The sequence below is a fragment of the Porites lutea genome, chromosome 3 (genome assembly GCF_958299795.1).
Source record: "Porites lutea chromosome 3, jaPorLute2.1, whole genome shotgun sequence".
Classification (NCBI taxonomy): domain Eukaryota; kingdom Metazoa; phylum Cnidaria; class Anthozoa; order Scleractinia; family Poritidae; genus Porites; species Porites lutea.
Window position 1 is genome coordinate 34,750,313 of NC_133203.1, and position 12,944 is coordinate 34,763,256.

The following is a 12,944-nucleotide window of genomic DNA, read 5'->3' on the forward strand; positions in this document are numbered from 1 at the left end:
TTTAGGATTTGATAATTTATCAAACTGGACCCTTCAGCGGCAAAGCTAAAAACAATTCTCCACAACGTACGGTTTTAATTTTCTTGTGATCCAAGAAACCTGAAGAAACGTAAGCCTACGTTTTATTCTTGTGTTCTGTTAAGGCCATACTCACCAACGTTCATATAATCTCTTATGCTTATGCTTGCATCGCCAAAACTGCACTTGCATGTCCATTTTACACACTGTATACAATGTAATTCCTATGATTTAGTTCTGTTCTGGTTGATAAATATACAGCTTCATTTGAGAGTGGCTTATAAAATGGTTTGGCTCGTGGTAATGAAGATGAGTGCACTGGTTTAATACGTGCCAGTACTACATGTAAAAGAGACATTGATCACAACATTTCAACATGACATTAGTCCGTTGCAATGTATTATTGATATCAAAATTTAACTCTCCAATTTTTTTATTTACTTGACTGTTTTGTGCAGCGATAACCACAATATGCATTTTCTTGATTATTATTTTTATTATTATATATCAACAAGCAACGAGTTTATTTAGTCACAATTTATACAAAAGCACTGGCTCATATATACAACTGTCCATGTGTTGACCTTTTCCCTTTTCTTTTGCAAAAGTTAGGATTAATAATTTTTTATTACTAATCATTAGTCTAACAGACCTTCATGTCCTCTAATTCAGTCAGTATTCATACAGTGTTGTACAGCTGTACTCGTGATTAAACAAATTGAACTCCTGCTACACAGTTGTCTGATTTTGTTAAACACTTGTACATGTATGATTGCAGACTAAATTGGACTCCACTCAGTCTTACTGAAATAGTGAACCTGCGTCTTATTTGCAGAACCTCTAATTTAGAGCAAATTTTCAGTTGCTAATTGTGATATTAATCATTCTGTGACAGGTTCAGTTTTCAAACAGAAGGAAAATTTACTACCAAGGTTTAAGCAGTGCTGTGGGAGGCAACAAATGCAGCTAAGAATTTACACATTTTAGCATGTAAACTGGATTTACTTAAACCTTCAACACTGCATTGTATATATACTTTTTTTTTCATAAATGTCTTGCTAGCCTCCTAAGTGTGTGTTTACAACAAGTACATGACTGTATTTCTACAAAAGGTCATGTTAAAATGGATTGAAAATTCAGGGTACTACCATAAACTATTAATAATGTTCAAAATGTACAATAGTCACAGTTGTTGCTAAATTTTGGTTACCTTTTTTCAATAAAATAGCATTGTTGGCCTTTGAAGATGCCTCTTTATTGAAACATTATTTGTAACTGTATTTCTGTACTTTAGAAATGTAGCATGCACTTTTCAACCCAGGCCAGCTCTTGCCTCTTGACTTGATAGCTTTAACATTATCATGAAAGCCAGGAAAAATATTGTTTACATTTTGTGCTGTGTGTAATACATAAAACGGCCTGAACACTGTATTTTTAATCAAGTAAGTTACACTTAAATCATCCAAATCATTTTCAACAAGAATTGATTACGTTACATAATTTGCAGAGTGTTAAAGATTTATCAGAAGAATTTAGTTTTTATACTGGTGATTCAGTTTATCAAATAGAAAGTAGATGATCTGACCCCGTGATCGTATCTCGATTCAAGACTATTTTATGGGATATTCCTTTTTTGATACATGACCACACTCTGCCTCATTAAGGGTACTTCAGTAGAACATTTGAAAAAGCATTCTTCACAGGAAGTAAAGGTTGGTTCATTCCAAGTTGTAATATTTAACTCCTTTTTTTTCTCTTTAGCAGATGAAAACATTTTATAATCGAACCATGCAGTAGATAGTGTATACCTCTGCATGCATGGATAGAATTTTGCTGGTATTTTTTTATGTACAGTGTATTCAGATGTATATAATAAGTATACACATCTGAATGGCATTGTACATTGCATGTTTAATTCATGTTGAGTAGCACATACATGTACAGTACAGTCAACTTTCTTTTAACAGGTACTTGGAGCCTGTTCATACATGTGTCTGTCTTTTTCTCTAACTATTGATACAATAGACAAAAACTTAGATGTTGTGCTAGCTGGTCTCAGAGTGGATCTGTCTTGTTGAAAGTTGACTGTTAATAGTGCAGCCCAAAAAACTAGTTTCGTTAGGGTATAGCTAATTCTAGTACAACCCAAAACGTACTATTTCATTTATTGATCAATACATGTACATTTTGTAAATATTATGGAATGCAGTGTTCTTGCTGCATTTGGAAGTTGTTAAATATTTATTCAAGGCATTAATTCACAGTGGCACTGCTTTCCTCATCAGCATTTTCATGGGAAATTAATGAGCAGTGAAATCATTCATACATTTTTCATGACTCACAAATCAAATTCAGTATTTATTTCATGGCCCATTAAACGTTTTTCATGGCTCCATCATTGAACTTTCTTGGTATGTTTCCATAATGTGGTGTTTCATTGGAAATTCATGACCCATGAAAGTAGTCCAGTTTAATTCATGGGCCATGAAACACCTTTAACTTTTTTTCCATGAAAATTTCATGGCCACAGATGAGGTCATGAAAAATTATTTTGCAAGATTCATTGGCCATGAAATGATGTTCATGGTATTTTCAAGTGATTTTCATGGGATTTTCACAAATCTCAGTTTCATAGTGTATGTTCTAAGACATTTAATTGCTTTGATATCACTCTAATTACATAAAGCCGGCGAAGCGGCCTTAAATTTCTTTTTCGTCAGAAAAAGTCACCATTCTGTAGTTGGTGTCATTAGTCATATTGAATACGTTGAGAACCCGTTCATGTCGTACAAGTTGTGAAAAAAGAGACCTTTGGCCGCCATATTAGAATGAAAGCGAGCCTTAGTACGCATGAATTACCGCGGGCAAAATGGCTGCCATTTTGCAAAGTTGCATGCAAAGATTTTGTGACGACACGGTATGCATGATTTATTGCCGGTCCATTTAGTGAATGATGTGGTGGTTATAACTCAGAATTGGTGCGAATGTACAGCTGGAAAATCTGCATGTAGCCATTCAATAGGTTTATTGTATTTATTGGTGCACTTCCAAAGGACAAATCTCGAAACCGTGTCTGAAGTTCGAAGCAAAACATCGCTTCCACAGACATGGCATCTGCTCAGAAAGGGACGTTTCCTTGACACAACCAGGAAGGTAGTAGATTACACCAGAAAGTACTCAATTAAACATTCCGTAAACTTGGACATAGAGCTCTTTTTAGTAAAGCTTGGCCCAACGTACACCTTATAAGTTGTCTTGATAAGGTTTCTTAGTTATGGTTACTCGCAGTATTAATAGTATTTTAGATCAGTTTACAGTTTTAACAGTTTTTAAGGGCATTATGCGAACAGTTTGATTTTGTAGTAACATTATGTATACTAAGAAGTTAGTTTTTAGTTAGTATTATGACAGATGTAAAGCTACCGTGCAGAAATACTATCAATAAATCGTTGTTATTATTATTATTGTTATTTATTATCATTGTTGTCGGATATCCGAAGACGAAAGAGCCGAATTTCTGACTAAAACTGAACGGAAGAAATGCAAGAATACGCAAAACATATGTTATCTACTTTTTGCTATACGGAGTATCTTCAAGAAAAAAATCTGTTTTAGACGCAACCGCGCCAAAAAATAGGACAGTCTTAAAGAAAGTCCACGAGGAGGTATGCTTGTTAGGAATAAAAATATTTGGATGAAAAATTAAACAATTATTGAATTCAGCTTTCGTATGCTGTGAAGGATAATGCCGATCTCGGAGGCTATTATCCACCTCAGCATTCGGCATTCTCCTCGATCTGCATAATTCTTCGCATATTTAGCCTCATTCAATACTCAGAGGGATACTCCCTTATATAAGCCATATTGGTATGTGCCGTCCAAAAGGGAATGGTTTTTGCTCCGTTTTGGTCTGAAAACTGTTATAGACCTTGCCCATTCGGGTATGGTTTTCGAGGGAGCTACAGGAGTGTATCAGCGTAGTTATCGTTTGTATTCCAAATGAATAAGAAAGAAAGAAAAATATGCGAATTCGAAATGGATTTTAAGAAATCTTTTTCGTAGGCGTTCTAATCTAAGTAATAACATAAATAACATTTTTTGGCTTGAAATGGGGTCAGGATTTTGGGAACCAGGCGGCACACCCCATCAAGAATTCCTAGGAGTACACCCCCCGGATTTAGTAATTGGTAATTACAGTAAACATCCGCTGATAAGAACGCGCGGAAAGAGCCTCGTGGCAGAAATTTCCCGCTTTAATACCCCAAAATACAACAACCTGTTGAGCCAAGCTAGATCAAACAGTCTTATATTATAGATGGTTATTAAGATAAACAATCTAACCAAGGAGGTAACTTTGAATTGTAAATTTAAGTATACCTGGTTTATTGAAAACCGGGCTACTAAAAAATGTCAGTCTCTCGCACTGATTGTTAATTTGATGGCCCTTGTTACTTGAAAAGTAAAATCTCACCTCAAAAAGAAATTTTTGAATACATGAGCTTCCATTTGATAGAATCGTCTGTCTTGAAGGTAACAAAAGTGAAGTTTTCCTCATTAATCTGGAAAATAAGGCATTTTAAGAAGCAATTTTTAGTGTCGGTGTCACCGATTGCAAAGCCAATTCCACAGTTCACCCCATTTTTAATTGAAGCTGGTCTCCCAAAAACAATCTAAGCCAACACTGCTCAACAAAACCAAGTCCTAAAACCAGCAGTTCAACTGCTTGCTGACTGGGAACATTATCAACAGAGTAGGTCATTGCTTGCATGCAAACAGCACAAACAAACTGCATAAGAGTGCAAAAACACATCAAACTTTACAACAACCCCACTCCCCTGGAATTTAACCAGGCTACCCCAAATGCATACCAGACAATAGCCCCGTGTCTGTGCAACAACATGACACCCAGTCAGACACAACCCCTCCTTAATTTGAGGGAAATATTGAGCTTTGAAAGACAGGGGTAAGCCCAGGTACAAAAACTCAGCAAATCTGCACTCTAGCACAAAGCATAGTCTTGACAACAAACCCACCCCCCTGGAATTTAACCAGGCCACCCCAAATGCATACCAGATGATAGCCTTGTGTCTGTGCAACAACATGACACCCAGCCAGACACAACCCCTCCTTAATTTGAGGGAGACATTGAGCTTTGAAAGACTGGGGTAAGCCCAGGTACAAAAACTCAGCCAATCTGCACTCTAACACAAAGCATAGTCTTTACAACAACCCCACCCCCCTGGAATTTAACCAGACTACCCCAAATGCATACCAGATGATAGCCACATGACTGTTCAACAACATGACACTTAGTTTGACGGAAGCCCGCCTCAAAAAATATTAGCGGGGCCAACAAGGGCAACAGCCCGTACCTACGGGCCGGGCTGTTGCCCCCCTCGTGCAAATTTTCTAGAATTTGCACTGATTTCTGTCAATTCCAGGAAGTTATTTGGAGCCCATGGTTAAGAGGTGAGGGTGGTTAGTCCTGAAGAGCAAGATTGTTATTTTTACACTTAAAGTATCAGGGCTTTAAGCAAATTAAGTTTTGAAAGATTGCCTGCAATGTGCTGGACTTGACTTAAGATTTCAGGTAGCCCGGTTTTCAAAACTCCAGGTAGAAGTATAACAAGAATAATAGTATACTGTACTAAACTGTATATCAGTAAATTCGGTAATCAGTTTTGTCACGGTTATAATAATAAAATTGTGAATAAATAAAAAAAATATCTATTTTTTTGGTAATCTACACTCTTTCATCCGCTTTCATAAAAATTAGCCTAAATTGCTAATAAGTACCCCAAAATAAGGGAACCTTTTTTGCCAGACTTCAAAACAAGTAAAGCTGAGTAGGAGCATTCCTGTCTGCTGCGCATGCACTCTGAGCCTTGCTCGTAAGTTATTAGCGGTTTCAAATCAAAAGATAAAAAGTTCTCAGCGCGCTCGCGGCATTGATTTAAATTTGTTGTGGTACACGCACATATAGTATCTTCCACCTTACAGTTACTATTTGCAAGGGAAAATGTTAGCATTTAGTCACGGAAACGTTGCCTCGTTCAGGTCTTTTGGCTGCCTGTTTTTTATTTCCATATTACGTCTTGCATTTCATGCAGGTTAGTATGCATCATTGTTTCTAATTCAGTGAATGGCTCCCGTTCTCTTGTCAAAAGAATTCGGATTTCCCAGAATTTGAGTTATTAGGGGCTTAAATATCTACACCATCTGAAATATGGGAAATAGTGGGGGCTATTTTGGCGATAAAAGATTGTGTTGAACGGAGAATTGGGAATGCAATTTCTTTCACGCCACCCACGGGAATCATTCCAACTGTGGCAACAGACTGAACTCACTGGCTAGGCGAGGTCACACGTACAAGTGAGTTAAATCAAGTTTAGCTCTTTTTAATCAGTACCATTTTGCAACCGATCTGTGTATACCTTCCAAATAGCTGTCTATGGACCTACGTGAGTAATGATGCCAACAATGCAGGATTTCAGATTATGAATTTCTTCCTGCATGAAAAGGCACTTACAAATTCTTTCATCTGGAATTTTGAGACCCTGAGGCATGAGGCGGGATTGTGTCCCACATCTCCATGTCGTTTTTGTCAATCAACCTCCATTTTGCACTATAGTTAGTTTAATTACACGATACGTTCATGCTAAGCTGCGTTGTGCTTATATTAATCAGAACAGGGACTCTGATACTTATAAGTATAAGATATAATTCCTGTGTAAAATTATGTTATGGTTCAGTTCTATCTTAAAAGACAATTTCCTTTGTTTTAAATTCATTACATACGTTACCATACCCTCAAGCAAAGGAAAAAAACTTAAACCAAAGATAAAAAGGAACCTTATATATTACATATATCACCACGTGTTTCCTTCCCCCGCTTAATTTTTTCATCACTCGCTTACTTTATTTTTGTGACGCTATATTTAGAATTTTTTTTCAAGACAAATGGTTATTTTTACAGCCAACAGAAATCCTAAAAAAGCCGAATGCATAAATTTTACAGGATATGAAATTTATAACAATTATCCCTTCAAAAACTGAGACTGGCGTTGAAAACTGCAAGAGCATTATTACATCGATTTATCTCTGCCTCAATAAGCTACAATTTCTGAATTCCATTTGTTCCCTTTCCGGAATTCATTCCGACTGAACGGGCCCTTGTTTCTTTTGTATATTTAATTACATTTGCAAATGTAAATATTCATTTGATAAGATAAATGGCCTTGAATGGCTTTAAATTCCTTAGTGTAGCCAATTTTCCTCAGTTTTATCTTCTTTCTCCTCAGTGTCCTACCTGTTGTTTCCGAACTATTCCCACTAAAGCTAATTTGGACCCGCAAGAAAACGAATTGACAACGCCAAGTCAATAAGCTTTGAAATACTACACTAACTGAACTATATCGTGTTATATGGGGGTCAGTGTTTGGGTAAGAAAAATCATTCAGGTGGCTATGTTTTACAAGACCAGGAGTAAGAGTGCTAGCCAAACTTTGCGTCTAGCTCCAAATAAATGTTCCCTCAAAATACTGCCCCAGCCCCCGGGGGGCGGCACTTGGGTATTTTTTGGGTGGGTATGTGCTGCCCAGGACTTCAAATTAGCACCCCGTTCTAAAAAAAAAAAAAATTCCCCTAAAATTGATACCCCGTTCTAGAAATGGGCCAACTTTTTATACCCCGTTCTAGAATTCGCCCTAAAACTGATACCCCGTTCTAGAAATGGGCAAATTTGTTATACTCCGTTCTAGGGTGCAACAAGAGTATAACAGTTTACTTGTTAACGCATTGAACCGTATTTTTAAAAGCAATCTGTCCTTGAATAATTCCAAATGGCTGCTTACAAAACTGGAGCTTTCATGCGTTCGAAATATTATACCCCGTTCTAGAAAACGCCTCTGAAATGGATACCCCGTTCTAAACCAGGAGCTTCAAAATCACGACCCCGTTGGGCGGCACATACCCGTATAGGTAATGTATGGGAGTACCCCTCGGGCCCCAGCCTCCTCTTTCCAAGCAAAAGATGAATTGCGTTGCTGAAAGTATACCGTCAAAAGAAGATGAACTAGGTCTTGATAAAGTGCGAAAGAATATACCTCAAGTAGCTTTTTAAATAAGATGACGATACAGAAACAGTAGAAAAGGATATTGTGGAATTTGCCCCCCCCCCCCCGGGGGGGTACTCGATATATCCTTGGGTGGGGAGGTGCGGCCCGGTGATTACAAAACTGCATGGTTGATAGCGGAGCCAGTAAGTTTGTACAAACACACACATTTGTTTTTTCTTTCACATGGCGGACAAGCCATGCTCTCGTTTTTGCTATTTTATGATACGGTTTGTTATCTCTCAAAATAAAACGCTGAGACCGAACTTTCAATAAGGAAATAAACGCCTCCTTTGGATACACTGTATTCACCTTAGCTTCCATCTCGAATCAGAAATTTGAATACCTATTTGTCGCTTTTAGTTATCCAGTTATCTAGCTGAAGCATGGATCTTGGAATAGCCTGCGTAGCGAGCGTTGTCGTGGGGTTTCAGAGCAATAACTGAAGCTATGCAAAGTCATTTGCATATATTGATAAAATGCCCTGAGGATATGTAAATTATTATCCGCATATGTGGTTGTATTTTGCTTCTTTGTTGATTTGTTAGTTTGTTTTCTTTGGTGGGGAACCGGTTGGACTAATTAACTTCCCAACGCGCTAAAATGTAGGCACGAATAAAGAATGTAATCTTACAGCCTCAACGTGGCATTGCTCGTTGCATGTTAAGCTCAATTCACCTGCAATTCGTTAACAATGATCAGAACGGCAAAACAAATATAAACAAGACAGTTTGTATAGCAAGTCAAAAGAATATCTACTGCATGCCTATATCCGCCTCATTCAACATCAGTTAACAAGGAAGTCATTGATGATTTCGGTTGGAACTGCAACGGAAACTGTGTTAGTGAGGAAAAAGGGCAAGTTTCTTTCGTTACTATACCGGATAGGTATAAAAAGGGAGTATCCGGCATAGTATAAATGGCAGCTGGAACAAGTCGCTCATGCCACGGACATATCGAACATCGTGCTGGAGCGGTTGGCCGAGAGAGTTTGGTACACTAAATCCCAATCCTCACTCTGAATATTTATCTCGCCTCTTCTCTTATTTTTTCGCTACATTCCCAACACCTGTTACGTACATATTTACATAATCTTTAATTAAACACGATAATTTTTAAAGCTATAAAAGCTTGTGGGCTCGTGTGTTTAAGAATTAAACTAACCTAATCTACATCAAAACATTTATACAAATTATATATATTATAGGGACACAGTGATCACTAATATATGAAATCCTGTTGTCTGCATCTTATAACAGATGCAGACGTACATTCAAACTTGAAATCTATAAAATAATCTTCAGCGCTGACACGCTTCCTGAGCTGATTAAAATTCAGGGTCGCAGATGCTTCCTTGTCATTGTAGTGAACAAAGTTCCAAAACGATGAACCTCTATATGAGAGAGAATCTTTCTTGTATCTTGACTCGTACCTTGGTACGAGAAGACGGTTCTGGTCGCGAACGAAGTAAGTGCTATCTCGATTTTGGCCAATATTCTCATACATTATATCAGGTAAGGATTCGCTATGCGCCCTATAAAAAAGTCTAAGAACATCTAACTTATAATAAAAAGAAAAGGTGGGCCACTGAACTGAGCACGTCCCCCGAAGCCATATCCTTAGGTAAATGGTAAATTAAACGTGCCGCTCTACAGTGAAGCCTGTTCACACTGGGACGAAGACTGACAAAAACTCATCCAAAACGTGACAATCCACTTTCAATATCGGCGCCGAGCAGCTTCACTCCGACACAGAAATCGCTACCGCACTCACTTTGCATCACACGCTCCACCTAAGAATAGACATGGAGGGCTGTTCACAACCCATAAGAAGTTAGCTCGGGGTCTGAGCTTGACGATGAGACCAACCAAGACGGCAAGTCTCCTATGAAAATTCTCACCGCTGGGAATATTCTGGGCCTTTTTGAGGAAAGTTTTCAAAATTCTGCTACGTGTACATTATAGGCGATCAAAGGACTGCGATGGTTCACGATTATTCCGTGGAGCGTTCATACGCGGAAATAATTTTGTTTTCAATCCAGAATTAAGCTAATTCCTTGTTGTTTCGTGAATTCTTGCCTTGACTAAAACAACATCAGTGTATGATGCCTCGGAAATTAAGGAAATCAAATAATTCATTAATGTTTATTACTGATCATGACGAAAATAGTTTCGATCAACAACAATAATAAGCTTTTTTTTTTTCATAACTATATAAAAAAGTATTACAGTATTGCAAAAGCTACTTGAATTTAATTATTGATATTTCCTTTTTAAATTAAATATTTAAAATATTAACTTTAAATATAATAATTATTTTTATTTTCAAGCATCAGTAGGATTAATTATTCCGATCATTTGCTGATAATACTAAGTGTCAAATCAGCCATTGCAAAGCTATCTTTTGAGAAGTCCATTACTTTACCAAAGAACAATAACCAGCCAAAAAAACATACATGGGCTGGGATAATGACTTTCACTCGGATAGTAGGTTGGGTGCCCTGTAGAAGGTTTGTCAAGACTTCCTGTGGAGGTTTGTGTTAGTTAAAGAATGTTTGGATCAGTTAAAGTTTCTGGGAAACTGCCCACCTACGCCTCCCCTAAGCTAACATTAACACTTAATTCTCGCTTTGGGCAAAATGATGGCTTAGGGGAGGGGTAGGTGGGCAGTTTCCCAGAAACCGAAATTGCGAATGTTTGATGAAATAAAGAATTTCCCTTTTTATTCTTTTCTTTTTTACGCGATAGATGTGTCACCCACAGGGAACCTAGACTGTGAAATAAGTGCACAGAAATGTCAACCTCCTTTGGAGACAACAAGCCGTACAGTAACGCCGAAAGACTCTAAAGTGACTTTCAACTGCTCGATTAACAATGGGGGAAAAGTACAAGACATGACCTGGCAGTACCTTGAAAAACACCTCAATGCCAGTAACGCCGGTCTGTTCTTACAACAAACCGATTCAAAGAACAGAAGTCAGCCACGTGAATGTTTTTCTATAAAATACGCCAGTGAGTATGTTCTCCTTTTGCCTTGTCTGAAATTGATGGGGAGAAAAATATCATAATGCGCCCATCAGTTTTTTTGTGTGTCTAATTCCTCGCGAAGCGCCGAGCGAAGTGAGTTTATAATCTCGTCGCGCGAAGCGCGCGCCCAATGTGTGAACCGCGTGTGGGTCCTAGCGAGCTGCAAAGTCGCAGATTTCATCTTTATTTGTATATATCCGATGGTGTCCGCCATGACGTCATACAGTAGTTGACGTCACGGCGCATTTTTGTTTCTAGGCAACATTCGACTGAAAGCAATTTCAAATTCCCATCAATGACCAAAGCACTCATGAAGACCTGTGTTTTCGTCGTCTGCAAAACAATGTTTACTATCGGTGAATCTCAAGCCATTTCTCATGCAAACAGAACAGCAAACACAAGAACGCCGAATTGTCAATCCTCGCAGGGTAAGATATGACACCGAAAAATCCTCTGGACATATGTGCGAACATCGCGGTAACAAAACACGTTTTGCTCGGAGACGAGTTTGTACCGTATCGTCCTAGACTGTTGAGCTTCCATTCTCTACATGTAAATGCGATGAAATGCATTTACGTTGGGTTTTCACTGTCCAAACTGCTGTCATTCTTCTGAAAAATATCTTTGAATTCACGTTTAATAAGGCTCAAAGGTTTTAATAATAAAATTTCGACACATCAGCTTGTGTGTTCCACGTGGCCTAGTGGTAAAGCTTCGGCCCGGTGTATCGAAGGTCCCGGGTTAAATTCCAGGCATAACCTTTTTCTCTTCGCTTCTTTTCTTTTCTTTTCCTCTTTTTTTCCTTTTTTTTTTTCGTTTAGTTTTCATTTTAGGTATAACAGTTTTGTTATGTTTTTATATATAGCTTAAAATTTTTAGATTTACAAATTTTCTTCTCTACTTGCCGTTCTTCCCCAGTCCTTCGCGAGGTCCTGCGATTTACGTATTTCTAGTTTTTTAAATGGATTATAACGAATCCTATGAATGCCTCGTAACATGTTTAGGCAGATTCAAGTTCAGCTGAGGCAATTTTTGCGGTTGGATTGATCGTAAAAACGGTCGAAGCTATAGCCAGCTGAATCACCTCGCTTGAACGAGGTTCACTGCGAAACTCTAGTTGCTCATGCCATGCTGGAGGGCAAGAAAAGCAAAGGGACATGACAAACAACAAACAAAGGAATCATTTTAAATGATGTTAGTTTTTTGTTTGGCTTGACTCAGTGCGCAGGGACTCGCTCTCCAGCATGGCAGGTTGTGCCACAAAAGTGACTTACTGCAAAGGGCCTATTTAAAATGAACAAGGCATGGAGTAAAACATCGTTGGTTGGAAGGTGTCGGTAAGAGCGATGACTGTAGTTACCTTAAAAATCGTGAGCTAAGCAACGACGGCAGTGAAAATGTCGCTAAAAAAAATTAAATTTGCCTAATTTCAAATGTTATCGCGTCTATTTGGAGCTGCTAAATTTGAAGAATTTGTCAAATGTAGACGATTTCTCTTGGAGTTGTATTCTTAAGGACTTTATCCAGGTTCAGAAAGAAAAAGGAGAATTCGTCGTCGTATGTTCACTTTCTCTATAAAACGTCGTATTCCTTGATTCCTTCATAGTCTTGCAGTCAACACCCGGTGGGGGGGTACTCCCATACGTTACCTATACGGGTATGTGCTGCCCAATGGGGTCGTGATTTTGAAGCTCCTAGTTTGGAACGGGGTATCCATTTCAGAGGCGTTTTCTAGAACGGGGTATAATATTTCGAACGCATGAAAGCTCCAGTTTTGTAAGTAGCC

The 12,944-nt window shown here is 38.2% G+C and overlaps 1 protein-coding gene across 1 annotated transcript in view; it reads left to right on the forward strand.

Moving 5' to 3' along the window:
- Positions 1-5,951: 5,951 nt before the first annotated feature.
- Positions 5,952-12,944, forward strand: part of LOC140932201 (uncharacterized) — a 214,225-nt gene continuing 207,232 nt past the window's right edge. The window contains exon 1 of the mRNA XM_073381840.1: positions 5,952-6,128. Coding sequence (XP_073237941.1) covers positions 6,038-6,128 — 91 coding nt within the window. The 5' untranslated portion in view covers positions 5,952-6,037. The remainder of the gene's footprint in view (positions 6,129-12,944) is intronic.